Below are 16983 nucleotides of genomic sequence, written 5' to 3' on the forward strand. Positions count from 1 at the left end.
TGTGCTGGGAATCATTAAACTGACGCAACAGCATACAACACTGCAATCAGTTAAAACCAGAGACTGCTAGAAGGACTGATGGAGTGGCACTAACAGCCACTGTGAAGGCATAGACATCATTCAGGACAAGCCAAGCTGAGGAACAGGATTTTAAGCTCTCAGCGAAAAGGTAGAAGAAAATACTGAAGGCCATCGAAGAATACAGCAAATGAGGTCCTTGAAGAACTTGTGAACCACCTGCAGAGCATGGAAAGATGATGATGAAATACAACCAGCAAGGTAGACATTACCCAAACTGATCAACATTGTTGTAACATTTTCAATTGCATAGATACTAAAACACAAAATTGTGGACTATGACTCACATAAAACCCAGCATGAAAATCACCCTCGGGATCACCAAAGGATAACCTCAGCAGCAACATTCTAATGTGGTAGAAGGAAATCTACTTCCCATTAAAATGTTCTTCCAAAAATGTTTACACAACAACTGAGATTCCTCGCCATTGACACTGTTGGCTCCTGATCCACAACCATTGGTCATCAAGACCCAACGATCTGGAGTCACCCAAAGACAATCCTCCTTCTGACATACTATTGTCAGGTAAGTAGTAGTCTAGATATATCCCGGTATATCTATGTCACTCATCTCAATTTAGATAATCACTCCATCAACTCCTATCAACACAAGATGGGTAAGTAGAGGATCATAAAATATTTTGACTGAGAGATGCCCACATTCACCTGGCTTTGTTTATAACAGACTGCTGTACTATTCTGCTACCGTTCACCTCTCACTATATCTAATTCACAAACTAAACTCAATCATAAGGATGTATGGAGAAGAGAAAATACAGTATCTACTGCGCTTAGAATAGCTGCAGTGATAAGACTGTTTGGGGGAACGCGTGTGTGTGTGTGTGTGTGTGTGTGTGTGTGTGTGTGTGTGTTCACAGATGACAAAAATGATATGTTAAAATTAAGAGTAAGAACACTGAACATCAGAATACTGAAATTTCAAAAGACACGATGTCCACATTATTGGGCTGACAGAAAAGGCTCATACTGTTAAAAACAATCCCTTAGTCTATCTTTTGTGATGGGAACAATCACCCACAATCCACCACTTTCTTCTAAGGGTTCCTATAGCTCTCTGCTATCAACATGTTTATTTTAATTGTATATTAATCTGCCTCCTTAATCCTCTTGGATATGTATTTGCACTTAACAAGAGTTTAAGACACAGACCCATCTTATGGTTTTATATACCTTCAGAGGCCTTTTGTGCACATAATCTCACTAATCCTCAAAGCATAGGGCCAGTGAAATAGAGGGTGTGGTTCTGAAGGAGACCATGTATCTGGTCCACACCAAAGTACAAGGTTTGGCACTACTGAGGTAGGTCATGCTGTGAACATCAATATACCAACTACAACCAAACCTTGAGAGAATAGCTGTCCCAGCTTTTAAAATGGCTTTTAAGTCACAGATGCAAACACTGGGCACAGCTGCCACCTTTGGACCCTTCAGCATTAGGCACTCATTTACCAACAGATGGAGATATGCCTTTTGGAGCTGTAAAAACTCTTTTAGACACTATGGTTGACTTCGGTGCACTGCAAAAAAGTATTTATCAGTCTCCTATAGCCACAAAAAAAAAAAAAAAAAAAAAAAAAAAACTGGTAAGATGAGAGGTTTATAACCAAATAAACCCCAGGAGGCAGCAGATTATTCTCCTAAAACAACTCTGACAGCTGTGGTTAGCCAAACGGGTACAGTTTGCTACCACAAACTGTACATTATATGTTATTAACTTATTTAATTATCAAACTAGAGGAGGTCTTACCCTTACAGAAACTGAAAAGCCGAGATGTTAACGATCTATCCTAGCTAGCATTTACTGTCAACATGACACAGCCTAGAATCACCTAAAAAAAAATCATAATTGAGTAATTGTATCAGGCTGGTCTGTGGACATGTCTGTAAAGGCTGGCTTGACTATGCTAACCTATGTAGAAGAGCTCTGTCCACTATGGATGACACCATCCCCAAGCCAGTAGTCCTGGGCTGGCTAAGCATGAGCTGGTGAATAAGTCAGACAGCAAACCAGCAAGCAACATTCTTCCAGGTTTTCTGCTTCAAGCTCCTGCTTGGGTTCCTGCCTTGACTTCCTTTAGTGTATACCAAATAAATCACACACACACACCCCCATTGCTTATGGTCTCAGGATCTTATCACAGCCACAGAAAGGAAACTAGAATACTGCTCAAGCTCACACAGCTGGCTGACATTAAAAGTCGAAATTGAAACCCTCAAATAGTACAAGAACAAGCACTGTTAAACCTCTCCTGAGTTGCCACCTAGAGCACAGAACATGCCTTTGTCACTGTAATCACCCTCCATTCTGTCCCCTTGTACCAGCTGGATGCTGAGAGAGCCAAAACCAAAGTTCCCATTTTCTAGGGAGTGATGTGTGAGAGTGAACAATGAATCTTATCAAGTAGGCTACGGAAGAGACCATGCCAAGCAGAAATGTCTGAAATGAAAAGGTTATTCATGGATTTATTACATAGATCTAGGTATACTGCCTCTCCATCATGAGTCCATGGTACCACTACCTGGGCTATAGCCAGTCCACACAGTAAAAAGGCTGGGTCCTTTCTTCTGCCAAGCCCATTCAGCCCTGGCCTTCATGTTTCTAGCTCTCAATTTACAGTGCACAAAGTATCCACTATACTGCCCAACAGTTTGTAGGCACACGATGTGATCACTGATTACTCTTCCAGACTTCTATTTGTATTATTACACTGTAGTAATAACTAATTGCTACTAGCTTTGTCCATTGCAGACTACAAGATTATTTAGTCTGATAAGTCTAATATTTTCCCATTTGTGCTATTTCAAAAGAAAATATTTTATTAAATGTCATAACCCTTCCTTTAAGTGATTTAAATTACTCACTCTCATTCTCATAACTTATCATGCCCAGATGTCAAGAGTTTTCAGAAAATACAATTCAAATTTCATAAAGGAAATTCCTCAGGAAAAAGTTCAGTAGGCAGTACACTTCCTGACATGCTGTGAGTGCCATCCTGAGCCTAATAGCCACTTCATGGGGCTCTCATCTGTTCTGTAGGATGTTCTTGGGCCTCTGTGGGGCTAGCCAGGCCTGTCACCTGCCCCATGGAGCTCTTCTGCTGACACATAGCCCAATCCTCCTGACAATAAAATGTGACCACTGCTTGGTAAGAATTCAAGGAGGACACTGCCAAAAGGAACACATGCCTACAGCCTGCACAAGAGGCTAACAGTGCAGGGCAATATGCATAGTTGTACATGGGGAACAGCAACTTGCTATGGAATAATCCCTTTGTACACTGTGAAGATGTGTCACTGTGAGTGGTTTAATAAACAAGCTGACTGGCCAATAGCTGAAGAGGATAAAGTTAGGTGGGAAAGCCAAACTGAGAATGATGGGATGAGGAAGGGTGGAGTCTGAAGTTGCCAGCCAGATGCAGAAGGTGCAGGGGATGAACTACCATGCTAATAAAGGTCATGTGGCAGAGAGTAATTGAGAAATATGGGTTAACTTAAAATGTAAGAGCTAGTTAGTAATAAGCCCGAGCTACTGGCTGAGCATTTATAATTTATATTAAATCTCTGAGTCAGTTATTTGGGAGCAAGAGGTAGGAACAGGAAAACTTCACCAACAATGACTGACAGTTCATAGTCACCCTTAACACACATGACTTGTGCCATAGGTGGAGCTCAGGGAGGCACAAAGCATAGGATTACTTGATGTACCAAGTATAACATGTGCCCACCTTGTGGGACTTTTCAGCAAATGTCTTCATAGCATCCAGAACATGTTTCCCGGTTTAAGTGTCCCTGTGCATACCTGCCCAGGACTCCTTCTCATACTCCATTCGACCTTGCTTCTGAAACAGTTTCAAAGATAACTCTCCAACCCTTTCATTCTCTGCACTGATTGCCTTTTGAATTTCTTGTATTTCCCTTTTCTGGGCTAGAGGAAGTTCTTCGGCTTTTTCTCTAGAGTCATGCTCATTATTGCTGTCATCATCTCCATCACAAACCTCAAAGTCATCTTCGTAATCCTATAAACAACAATAGGGATTTTGGCACCCTTAAAGCAAATGAGCTAATACTCACATACAACAAAACATCACAATTTATAATTTAAAATAAGCAAAACCCTTATTATGGCTAAGAGAGATTTTACAATGCACTGATTTTAATGTTGCTGGATTGCAAATTTGCAATATACTGCTGCCCTTTGTTCTTCTGAAAACCAACCAAATGATATAGAACCATGTATACTAAGAAATGTTAGTAATGTATAAACCTTGTGCTAAGATTGTAAAGGGTTGTGCATACATACAGTGAGATATGCACACACACGTAAATGTTTGAATGCAGTGCACTTACAATGGGGTTAAACTATAAACTCTTTAATTATCAAACATGATGAGGACAAGCACTAGTGGGAACCTAGTAAGCTTTGCACAGGTAATACCAGATCTACATAAAAACTTAGCAGACATGGGCAAGAGAGATAATGCCTACTAAATTATTACACATGTGCCAGACAGTGATGGTATACACCTTTAATGTAGAGGCAGAGGCAGGTAAACTCTGAGTTCAAGGCCAGCCTGGTCTACAGAGCGAGTTCCAGAACAGCCTGGACTACACAGAGAAACCCTGTCTTGAAAAAAAAAAAAAAAAAAATACTACACATGCACTAATTTTAAGAATACATTGTTAAACTGAGAAAAATTTAAATTTTATACATACTTCAAAATCATCTTCAAAATTGGCCAGATATTCCTCAGTCCCAGTAGCCTCTAAATCAAGGTCTTCCTTTTCAGGTTCCTAGAAGCAAAAGTCAAACATGAAACAAAAAATTCAATCATAAATTTAACTATTGAAAATAGGCTGGAAACCCATGTTTTCTAGGGTTTGTGTGGTGCTGCTGATTTAAAAGTATTTATAAACATAACAACTTAGAGTTATGGTCAGAGATATCCTTGTAAGAACATACTATACACATTAAAAAACTAAAAGGACTTTAAGTTTTCACCATAAACAAATGATGTTTGAAGGATGTTTATTCTACAGTGACTATTATATAATATACATGTGACCAGGTACAGGACAATTGTTTAAGTCCTGTAGAAACAGAGCAGTTCCAAGTATGTATCTGAGAACAAAAGTGGCCAGAGAGGGTCCCAGAAAACGTGGACTAGAATGATGAAGTCAATGTATACGGGAGGAAACTGGAGTCTGTGCAGTCAGCAGCTGTACGGTTCCATTCGTTTTTGAAAGTCGTTTACCTATTCCGATTCAAATTGAACAAGTAACCTGATCACTTTCTCCTTTAAAAGTAATAGCTACCTTTCTAATGTTAAATTTCAAGTTTTAATGATACATTTTTAATTTTCTGTTAAACATACATTAACAGCTGATTGTGATGGCAAACACCAGCAATCTATGCTGATTGGAAGACAGAGGCAGGCCAGGCGGTGGTGGCACACACCTTTAATCCCAGCACTTGGGAGGCAGAGGCAGGCGGATCTCTGTGAGTTCAAGGCCAGCCTGGTCTACAGAGCTGGTTCTAGGACAGGCTCCAAAGCTACACAGAGAAACCCTGTCTTAAAAAGAAAGAAGCAAGAAGACAGGCAGGAGGATAACTTGAGCTCCTGACCAGCCTGCACAATACAGTGAGACCGGGGTGGGGGCAGTACACTCACCACATAACTAAAATTTTGAGTTCATACTTTTTAAAAGATTAGTAATCTCCCTCCATTTATAAAGTATTGACTGAAGCCACACTTTCATGTGTCATAACCATTTTGATGGTTAACTGCGTCAACTTGATTAAATAGAGAAGTTCCTACAATATTTACAAAGCACACCTCTGATTGTGTCAAGAAGATGCGTCCAGAGAGTTAAGCTCAACCAGGGAAAGGCCCACTTAGACGTGGGTGGCAGCGTCGCATACTCTGGGAGCCTAAAGAGCCTGCAGCACAGGCTGTTCTGTCCCCACCACAACGGGATCTCTTAAAACACGAGACAAGTAAACCGGCCCTCCCTTCACTGGTTTGTCACGAGTTTCATTGCGGTGACCGGACCTAACGGTATCAGACAGCAGAGCCTAACACAACCAGGCTACACTGCCCAACTTTGGCTACACGGTGCCCTCGGGACGACCATAAAGGTGGTGGGGGTGCTGGGGAGGACGGTACCTTGGTTTCCCTCTTCTTGTGCTCTTCCTTGGCAGATCTCTCTTTTTTGTCTGAGTGACTTCGGCGCCTCTCCTCGTCATGATGAAGGCCTTCCTTGTGCCGCTTCTCCCGGTGTCGCTCCTCCGCCTCCCTGTCAGAGAGCGAGTTCCCCTTCTCTCTCGAGTGTCTCTCCCTCTTCTCCCTCGTGCTGCTTCTGTCTCGGTGCTTCCTCTCCCGATCTGCATCTTTTGCCTTCCTGTGCTTCTTCTCACTCTCCTCTTTGTACAGCCAGTAGTTGAGAGGATTCTCTTTGCTGTCTCCATACTGCAACTTGGAAACCAACAGTGAAATCACCATGAGCAAAAGGGATCACAAGCACTATGTACATTATGGTGAAAGAAGAAAAGAAAAAATCACATGGATAGCACTGTTCTGTATCCCTAAAATCCTCAATCCACTGTCCTGGAAGGAAAGCAATCCTCATTGACACCAACAACAAGCACTACAAAGCAACATCACCTAAGCCTAGAAGCCTTCTCTGACATTCAGAACATCAAAACTCCCCAGGATGATGGTCTGGGTGCCCCCGTGTTAAGGCTTGGTCTCCAGGGTATCACTGCTGGGAGGTACCGTGGACCTGCAGGAGGTGTAGCCACATGAAAGGCTGAGGGGCTTTGGGCCTCATCTCTTCCTATTCCTCCCTCCTGCTCTCTGTTCCCTGACTCGGGATGTGAGTAGCTTTGCCCCACCATGCCGTGGCACCACCCCACAATAGTCATGGGTTCCAATACTATGAACCTTTCTTTTTTATATATTGATTTCCTTGAATATACTACTATAGCAAGAAAACTAATGCAGACACACAGCAAAGCAAACAGAATCTGCCTTCTTTCTTGCTGCACCACATTCTTAATTTGTCCTTCACCTTTAGCTCCACAGTCCTGTAGTCCCTGCTGCAAAGTCTCCATGACTTCTGTAGAAAGGCAGTCCCTGTGGAGAACACCCGCAGCATGCTGCTGCTGTCTCCATGCGCTGACACGGTATGCCACCTTCCCCTAACTGTCCCTCATTCCCATCCAGACAAGGAGCTATCATTTAGTCATGTCTTTATCCCACCACCACCACCAAAGTTCAGCGAGTCACTCCTGATGGCAGTTATTACGACGGTATCCTAACTCCGATTCCATCTCTGAGCCTTCAAGGCAGACCCTGAGCAAGCCTGACTCATCCAGCCCAGCCAAGGGTCACTACGCTCACTCACTCCTACATCACGCCTTGGTTCTCTATGTTCCTTTCACCAACCACGGGACACTCAAGAGTCTCTGTAAGCTCCTTCTTCAGTTCTCCTCAGCTCTAGTCACCCTGTTTATCTGTACTAGGACAGTATTTCTAGAGAAATTAGGCTGCTCTGACTGAGTTCCTCAGCCTTAAAGGCAGGTCAGTACCTGAGATCACTTGTCAAAATAAACTATGGCAATTAAAAAGCTAAGTCTAAAGGACCCCATAACAAAATCCAGACAACTATTTACATCACTGTGGAGTAGGAAAACAGTTTGTGAAGCACTCTGTCTGCCAAAGGACAGACTTGTCTATGTCATAATTTGCAGTTACTTATAAGACTCCTCAAATCAATTTTTTTTAAAAAGTAGCATCTTAAGTGCACAGCAAAGAGTTAAGCTCTTAAAGTATACCCAGGACTTGCCACTAGAAAGTGTTACACAAGTAGTGTGGTTAACTTCCACAAGAAAACACCCACACAGGGCACATGAGGAATGTGATTTTATTTGTATGTTAATAAATAAAGTTGCCTGGAGATCAGAGGTCAAATAGCCTTAAGCAGAATCAGGCGGTGGTAGCACACACCCTTAATCTGGTCACATGGCAGAGCCTGTGTGTGGTCAAGGACAAGCGTGGTGACAGGAACCTCAGACCAACCATAGAGACCTGGAGGTCTGTATAGACAGGCAGTGATGAGGAAGTCATATGGTTGGATTCAGAGCCAATGAGAAGGCAGAACAGAAAGGCAATAAAAACACAAGTCAGACATTAGAAGGTCTCTCTTGGGGGAAGCTTCTGCTGGTGGTAAGCTAAAGCTACTCTTGCTCTTGCTCTGATCTCTTTGGCTATTAACTCTGTATTGGGCTCTGAGTTTCTTATTTAATAAGACTGTTTAGAATTTTGTCTACACCCTTCTAATGTTCTTCAGCCTAGGATTAAAAAAAAAAAAAAGTGGTATTCTGGCTAGTTTTATATCCACTTGACACAAGGTGGAGTCATCTGAAAAGAGGGAATCTCAATTGAGAAAATGTCTCCATAAGATCTGACTATAAGGTATTTTTTTCTTAGTGATTGATGGAGGAGGGCCCAGCCCATTGTGGGTGGTGACATCCCTGCACTGGTGGTCCTGGGTTCTATAAGAAAGCAGGTTAAGCAAGCCATGAGTAGTAAGCCAGTAAGCAACACCCCTCCAATGCCTTTGCATCAAGATCCTGCCTCCAGGTTCCAGGCCTGTGGAGTTCCTGTCCTGACTTCCCTTGAGACGGACTACATGTGGAAGTGTGAGCCAGATAAACCCTTCCCTCCCCACGGTGCTTTTGGCCGTGGTGTTTCATCACAGCAACAGTCACCCTAACCAGGACAACATATCTTAGGTGACAGACATGCCAATCACCCTATTATGTAGATTAAGCACTATATGTACATATTGAAATGTCACATGTCCCCTATAGATATGTACAATTATTACATGTCAATTAGAAGTTGAAATGTATTCTAAAAAAGAAAGTGACAGAAGTTTCATTCCCTTCTTAATCGGATTACCACAACGTTCCCAATGGAAACGTTGGCCTGATGGAAAGCCTGCGCTCGGACTCCGCCCTGTGTACCTTTCTTTCTCGGTATCTTCTTTCTCTGTCTTCATCTCCTCGTTCAGAATCTTCATCTCTCTTTTCTCTCTCCTCAGTTCGTACTTTACTTGCTAAAAAAATACAACAGCGTATTTTTAATATTCCCAAACTTTACCTTATCAAAAAGGCCACCTGATAATGCTGCTGTACACTTCACGATTGTACATATGTTCATTAGTTTGCATTTTAACATTCTTCAACTAAGACATGTTCTCAAACTCAAGAGTAACAAGTGCTAATATCTAAATGTAAAGTAGAAGCTGAATATGGCAGGCTAGGAACAGACACAATTCCTCTCCTCCCCTGATTTGTTACTGAGAGGAGCTGGTTCCCCTGGAAGTGGGGAGGAGCCTCACAAACAGCACAGGGAAGGAAGCTGAAGTATTAGGCACTGCAAGGGGGGAAACAGAGCTCCGCACCACCTGCAGGCAAAGCCATGGGTGAGGCTCACAAATCGCTCAGGTATTGCTAATGTCCAGAGGACTACCCAAAACAGAAAAACCAGCTATCACTGAGAAGCAACATTAGCTTACAATTAAGAAAATCCAATGGACAGGGCTTTAGCTCAGTGGTACAGTCCTTGCCTACCACATACAACAGCCCTTGGTTTGATCCCCAAATTCCCAACACTGCAATAAAACTAACATTTTGGTGGAATACTTTTATTAAAGTACTTTATTTTTGCTTATCCACAGAGACTAAGATTTATTGAGATAATAGATCAAGAAAAGAGTTTCAAAGTAAAAACACTAGTAAATACTACGAAAATGACTCCCTGCTGACTAAATTTAAAAAAAAAAAAGTTATAGTAACGAACAGAGAACAGGAACTGGCAACTTCAGGTCTAAAGATAAGCACTCATGAAAACCTGACAGAAAATCAACGATGAACTGAAAGGGGAAATGCTTCAAACAGTGAAAACCTTTAAACAAAATATAGGCCAAGAAAGGGGCTTAGTGAGTAAAAACACTAGCCAATCAAGTCTGAAGAACCCCAGAACCCATGTAAAAGCTGGATGCAGTTGCACACAGCTGTAATCCCAGAATTCCTATAGCAGGATGGGAGGTGGAGAGAGGAGAACTAGCCTAAAGTACATAATGTGCAGAAAGAGACCCCGTCTCAGCAATGTGAAAGGCATGCACACAATCAGTCAATAAATCAATGGAGCGAAATAAATATAGATAACTTACAAGCACCTAGGGTGAACCCCTAATGCAGAGACGCACCTGTGTGGACCTTCTTTTCCACTCTCTCCAGCATCTGCCGGCCACGTGTCTCTCGCCCCAGGAGGTCATGGTAGGCAACAGTCTGCCTGAGCTCTTCTTTCCTGGCTCTTCTCTCTTTCTCTCTCTCTCTCTCTCTGTCTTTGCCTCGACTATGAGGCTTCTCTGCATCTTGTTCTCGATGTCTCTCTCTCAGCTTGTCTTTCTCACGGTCTTTCACCTCCTTCCTCCTCTCCTTGTGCCTCTCCCGGTCTCTCTCCCCACGAAGATGTTCTGTGGAGGTGTGAAGGTCTCTCTCCGCAATCTTTTCCTTGTGTCGGGCCTCTCGCTCTGGGTCCCTGCTCTTGTGTTCTCTGTATTCCAAAAGGCCCAGTTCCGACTCCTTGTGCAACTTCTTTTCTCTGAGTTTCTTTTCTTCCTTGGGACTACTTGATTGTACAGCCTAAAACAACACAAGGAAGCTCTTCCGTGACCATGAAAGTACATGTGCATTGACTTCCACTGTCTGGACAGAAAGACTCATCTAAAACACTTCTTAAAAATCACTTGCTGCAGCTGTTTTCTGAGTCCAGCAAGATGGCAGGTGGAGCTGAATGAATACTCTTAAAATACCACCTAGAGTCCTACTTAACACTTCTACAACATGCTAGCCAGCAGTCACACTGTGTATCAGAGATGTTCATGTTTATTGACAAATTAAACATGAATGCCATCAGTAAAATACAACCTGTAGTAGAAAGAGATAATTAAGTTGTGTTTCAAAGCTGTTGAGGCAAGAACCACTTGGTTACTACATAAAGAATAGAGCCAGCTGGGCATGGTGCACACGCCTTTAATCGCAGCACTCAAGAGGCAGAAGCAAGTGGATCTCTGGGAATTCGAGGCCAGTCTGGTTTGTATAAGTTCCTGGCCAAGCAGGGCTACAAAGTGAGACCCTGTGTCAACAACAACAATAACAACAAAGCAGACATGGGCGGCACATGTAACCCCAACACTCAGGAGAATGGGACAGGAAGATCACAGCCACTTCTATTCAAAGCCAGCCTGGACTACAGAGTGAGACCTTTTTAAAATTAATTAATTAGTTAATTAAGCCTTTATTATAAAACTTTCAGAAGGTCTAAATCTCAATCACAAAACTCAAGCTGGTGGGGCTAACAAACTGGGCTAACAAACAGAACACTTTAGCAAGACCATAACCTATAATAGTTCCAGAAGTATTAAACACCTGGCTTCATCTCTGAGTCAAAAAGGCCTCTGAAATGAACTCCTTGTAACCAAAGATATACAAGGTTGTAAGCCTGATCACACTGTCTAGAAACCCATGAAAGTTCCATGTGAATCCCAAATGAGTCTTTAAAATATATTACCTTAAGGTGTCTTCTGAGGTCATCTGCTTTCCAAGTATCATCTTTGGTTCTTCTCTAAAAAGCAAAGCACAAAGTTGGAATTATCAAGTCAGGCATGGTGCACATAGCCACATCCTAGCACTCAGGAAGCTGAGGCAGGAAGAGTCTAAGTTCCAATCCATCTTAGGCTATATAAGGAGATTCTAGGTGAAAATAAAATAAAATAACAATTTTTTAGTTTTCATTATGCTATTTGTATCAAAAATAATTAACTAGAAAATACTTGCTCTCCTACTGAAATGAAAGATGATCCAATAGAAGCCAAGAATGGGGCCACACCTGGAACCGCAGAACCTACATGGCCAAGGCAGGAGGATGGAGAGTTTGAGACCAGTCTCAGATACATAAGGATACTCTGTCTCAAAAGAAAACAACAAAGATACAAATATAGATTTGTTTAAATTATTCACTAGTCTAAAGTGATCCATAATTATTACAGGACACATTCATTTAGCTGCTTCAAAAAATACTAAATCGTATCAAATAAAAGAGGAAACATTAAGATGGCAGTTAGAGATCAGATCTAGAAAGCACTTTGTGAACACATGTCAGACATGGACTAGGAAGATGGCTCAGCAGTTAAGAGCACTGGCTGCTTTCTAGAGAACCTGTGCTCAAGCCCCAGCACCCACACAGCAGCTCACAACTGTCTGTAACTCCAGTTCCAGGTGATCTCACTCCATCTTCTGGCCTCCTCAGAAAACAGGCAAGTTTATGGACATACAGGCAGGCAAAACATCCATACATATAATTTCTTAATTTAAAAAAAATGCCAGAAAACATTTTTCTGATAGGCCACAATAAACTCATCCCAAATACTGAGCACAGGGCTGAGTCAGGGATTTCTGCTCCTTCTACTGTGGTTGGCCCATCATAGGCCAGAAGGATGGGGTGTGACTACCAAGGAATGTGGCTCCCACTTGGCCTTCCTTGGGCTACCTAGTATAGGAGCTCAGCTGTAAAGAAGGAAAGTGGCATTATAGAAGAAAGGCCACATGTAGATATTCCAATTTAGGCATAGCAGAGGCCCCACAGCATCAGCTCAGAGGCCAGAATGTGAGAGGATCCATCCAATGAGTCACCATGTACAAGCCCCAAACCTGCATTTGCCTATTTGAGACCCCAGACGTTAGAGGAGCAGAATTAAGCCATCAGAGTTGTGTGTGTTCTCCAGTTCCAAATCCACAGAATTTAGGAGCCAAATAAAAAAAGATCACTGATGTTCTAACAATTACATTTAAGGTAATTTTGTGTGTGTGTGTGTCTACAAAAATAGAAAACAGTAGGTAAGAACAGATAGACAAAATTTTCATTTGTCATTTAACGTGCTATGCTGAGTCAAAGACACTATTTGAATCACATAAACCTGTCAAGAAAAGTAATGGGGACTAGAGAAGTGGTTCAACTGGTAAAGAATTTGCCTCAAAAGTGGGAGGAACTGCCAGGCATGGTGGCACAAGCCTTTAATCCCAGTACTAGGGAGGCAGAGGCAAGAGGATCTCTGAGTTGAGGCCAGCCTGGTCTAAAGAGCAAGTTCCAGGTCAGCCAAGGCTACATAGAAAAACCTTGTCTCAAGCAAAACAAAACAAAAGTATAAGGAACTAAGCCCTTATTCTCAGAACTAATGTTTAAAAGCCTGATAGAGCCCTCTTCACAACTTACCTCCATTCCCTAGGGCTTCAGCCTCTTGGTGAAGAACCACTGTCCCCTTAGATCTTCCCAAAAAAGGAAACTGCCCATAACACATAATAATCAAAACACTAAATGTACAGAACAAAGAACGAATATTAAATGTGACCAGGGAAAAAGACCAAGTCACATATAAAGACGGGCCCATGGGAGTAACACCTGACTTTCTTTTTTTTTTTTTTTTTTTTTTTGAGACAGGGTTTCTCTGTGTAGCTTTGAAAGCGCCTTTTCCTGGAACTCACTTGGTAGCCCAGGCTGGCCTCAAACTCACAGAGATCCGCCTGCCTCTGCCTCCCAAGTGCTGGGATTAAAGGCGTGCACCACCACCACCCAGCCCAATGGAGATTTTAAAAGACAGGAAGGACCGAGGCAGGCTCTGAGAGACCACAGATGTTAGCCCAAACTACTCTACTCATCAAAACTATCAATCACAATCCATTGAGAAAGAAAAACATGTCATGATGCAAAACAATTAGCTGTCCACCAACCCAGCTCTCCAGAAGGCACTAAAGGAAAACTAGAAACTGAAGAGAAGGTTTGATGACACCAGAGGTCCCCAACCTTCCTAACACTGCAACCCTTTAATACCTCATGTTGTGGTGACCCCCAGCCATGAAATTATTTAGTTGCTACTTCATAACTGTAATTTTTCTACTGTTATGAATTATGATGTAAATATCTGACATACAGGATATCTGATGTGCAACCCCCAAAGAGGTTGCAACTCACAGGTTGAGAATTGCTGGAGTACACACAAGACAACACAATAATTAAACAATCCCAGTACAGTAAATCAAAAAGTGGGGGTAGGCGGACACCCCACGACAACAACACAGAAATAACAGGAATAAACACTGTTCACTAATAACTCCCCAGATCAATAGTCTCAATCCCCCAATAAAAAGACACAGACTAGCAGACTGGACTAGAAAACAGGGTACATATTTCTGCTGCATCCAAGAAATATACCTCACCCTGAAGGACAGGTATCACCTTAGAGTAAAAGGATGGAAAAGGGTATTCCAAGCAAATGAACCCAAGAAACAAGCTGGTGTAGCCACTTTAATATGTGACAAAACAGACTTCAAAATTTCAGAAGAGATGGGGAAGGAGAGACCGCATACTCATCAAAGGAAAACTCCAAGAGGATATTAGAATTCTAAACATTTATGCACCAAACACAAGGGCACCCAAATTCATAAAAGAAACACTATCACGGCTAAAATCACATATTGTCCTTCACACAGTAATAGTGGGTGACCTCAATACTCCACTCCCATCAACAGACAGCTCCTCCAGACACAAACTAAACAGAGATGTGCTGGAGTTAAACAACAGTCACAAGTCAATGGACATAACAGACATAAATAGAACAGCCCACCCAAACACTAAAGAATATACTTTCTTCTTAGCAGCTCATGGAACTTTCTCCAAAACTGACCACATATTAGAACACAAAGCAAGTCTCAACACATACAAGAAAACTGAAATAACACCCTGCATCCTGCCTGACCACCATGGATTAAAGCTGGACATCGACAACAGGATTAACAGAAAGCACACAAACTTCATGGACACTGCATAGCTCACTCCTGAATGAAAATTCAGTCAAAAGGAAATTGAAAACTTTTTAGAATTGAATGCAAATGAAAATACAACACACCCAAACCTAAGGGACGCAATGAACATAGTTCTCAGAGGCAAGTTCATAGCACCAAGTGCTTCTTCCATCAAAAAACTGCAGCGCTCTTATATTGGTAACTTCATGGTAGACCTGACGGCTCTAGGAAAACAAGAAAAAATAATACCCCCAAAAGAGCAGATGACAAGAAATAACCAAACTCAGGACTGGAATCCATGAAACAGTAACAACAAAAAACAATATAAAGAATCAATAAAACTTAGAGCTGGTTCTTTGATTTACAAAAAAAAAAAAAAAAAAAAAAAAATGGACAAACTTTTTTCCAGCAAGTCAAAACATGGAAAGAGAAGATCCAAACTCATTAAAGCAGACATGAAAGGGAATCCATAAGATTTATCATAAGTAATTAATAGGATCATACGTATATACTTTAAAAATCTGTATTCCACCAAACCAGAAAACCTAAAGACAAGGATTTCTTAATACAAATGACCTACAAAAGTTAAAAATCAACAACCGTATCTACTGTAGACTCAAATATTGCACCTTTCAGCTTGTTTTGTTCTGTTTTAAACTATCTATAAAGATGACCAGTCCCCATAAAGGGTGCCTCAAGCCCAGGAGTCTTTTGCCTTCCTTAAGTTGATTCTCAGCCATGCCTCTGGATGAGTTCAGAAACTCCTCCATAAACCGCACCTGGAGCAAACAAGGGAGAAGCGTCTGCAAAGCTAAGACCTGGACCCAAACTCCGCCTCCAGCTCTCTCCTCAGTTCAGGCCAAGGAAGAAACCAGGTCTACCCAGTGCTGCAGAAGAGTGGGGGAACACCGGCGCGGGCCGGAGCCCGCGGCACACCGACCTTCCCAGGCTCCATGGCTCCTCGTGGCCGGAGCAGCCGCGTGTCTTCGGCCCAGCAAGCGCGGGGCACCCAGGGAAGACAAACCCGCGGTAGCTCAACTCCACTGGCCAGCTAGGGCCTACAGCGACGCGGCTCCCTAGCAGGCAGGCGTCCCCGCCTCCTAGCAACCGGCCGAGGTCGCAGGCCCAGCATGCCCCGCGGCCGTTCCCAGTACGCCTGCGCAAACCTTCTCGCAAACAGGCGGGACAGCGGTAAACTAATAGATCTCTGATTTCCTGAGTTCTGAGATTAAAAGCAGGCTGCCTCACCTAGCTTTTGTTTGGGTGTTGGGGATCTGAACCCTGGTCCTCATGTTTGTATGGCAAGTGCTTTATCTACTGAGCCATGTCACCAGCCCCAGTAGCTACAATTTTAGAGTTGAAAAGATTAATTCAAATTTATGAATATATTTTACCAAAGAGACAGACACAAATTGTTATCACCTTATCATGGAGTATATTGAAATATTAAATTGTCTTAAAATTTTGTACAGTCTTCCCATACTTGCAGCATATCTCAAATTAAGACTAGCCACATCCCCAGTACCCCAAACTGTGATTAGTAGCTCCTGTAAGGAGCAGAGCAAACCTACAGTAAAGGGTCTGTGTTGTGTGACTGTGGAGGTGGTTAGAGATGGAAAGGGAGGTGTGTGCAATCTGTAAAGGGTATTGAATGTCATGACACAAAACTTTTAAACGTGAAGCTATAAAACAGTGCATTCAAATGGGAGAAAGGGTGCTGTATTGTATGTCAGGATGGGTTTGTGGAAAAAGAATAGAAGCCAAGCTATGGAAGGGAAGGCCAAGTGAGGAGTGCCCCTATCTGCTCTACAGCACAAGCCTCACTGTTGCTGCCTTAATCTCCACACTCTGTCCAGATGCATGGCTTTTATGTAAGTTGCTTGTCTGGGAGATGGATGCCTTCACTCTGTCCATTCACAGCTAGTTCCTAAACATTCTTGTGTTGATCCAGCACT

At 42.4% G+C, this 16983-nt stretch overlaps 1 protein-coding gene across 5 annotated transcripts in view; it reads right to left on the minus strand.

Moving 5' to 3' along the window:
• Dync2i1 (dynein 2 intermediate chain 1) overlaps positions 1-16120 on the minus strand; it is a 67066-nt gene extending 50946 nt beyond the window's left edge. For all 5 annotated transcript variants that reach the window (XM_036205920.1, XM_036205919.1, XM_036205918.1 and 2 more), the window contains exons 1-7: positions 15969-16120; positions 11742-11795; positions 10375-10813; positions 9128-9219; positions 6264-6572; positions 4813-4890; positions 3899-4115 (exon numbers count right to left, since the gene is read on the minus strand). In XM_036205920.1, coding sequence (XP_036061813.1) covers positions 3899-4115; positions 4813-4890; positions 6264-6572; positions 9128-9219; positions 10375-10813; positions 11742-11795; positions 15969-15983 — 1204 coding nt within the window. In that variant the 5' untranslated portion in view covers positions 15984-16120. The remainder of the gene's footprint in view (positions 1-3898; positions 4116-4812; positions 4891-6263; positions 6573-9127; positions 9220-10374; positions 10814-11741; positions 11796-15968) is intronic.
• Between the last annotated feature and the right edge of the window lie 863 nt (positions 16121-16983).

Source organism: Onychomys torridus, chromosome 14 (assembly GCF_903995425.1).
Source record: "Onychomys torridus chromosome 14, mOncTor1.1, whole genome shotgun sequence".
Taxonomy (NCBI): domain Eukaryota; kingdom Metazoa; phylum Chordata; class Mammalia; order Rodentia; family Cricetidae; genus Onychomys; species Onychomys torridus.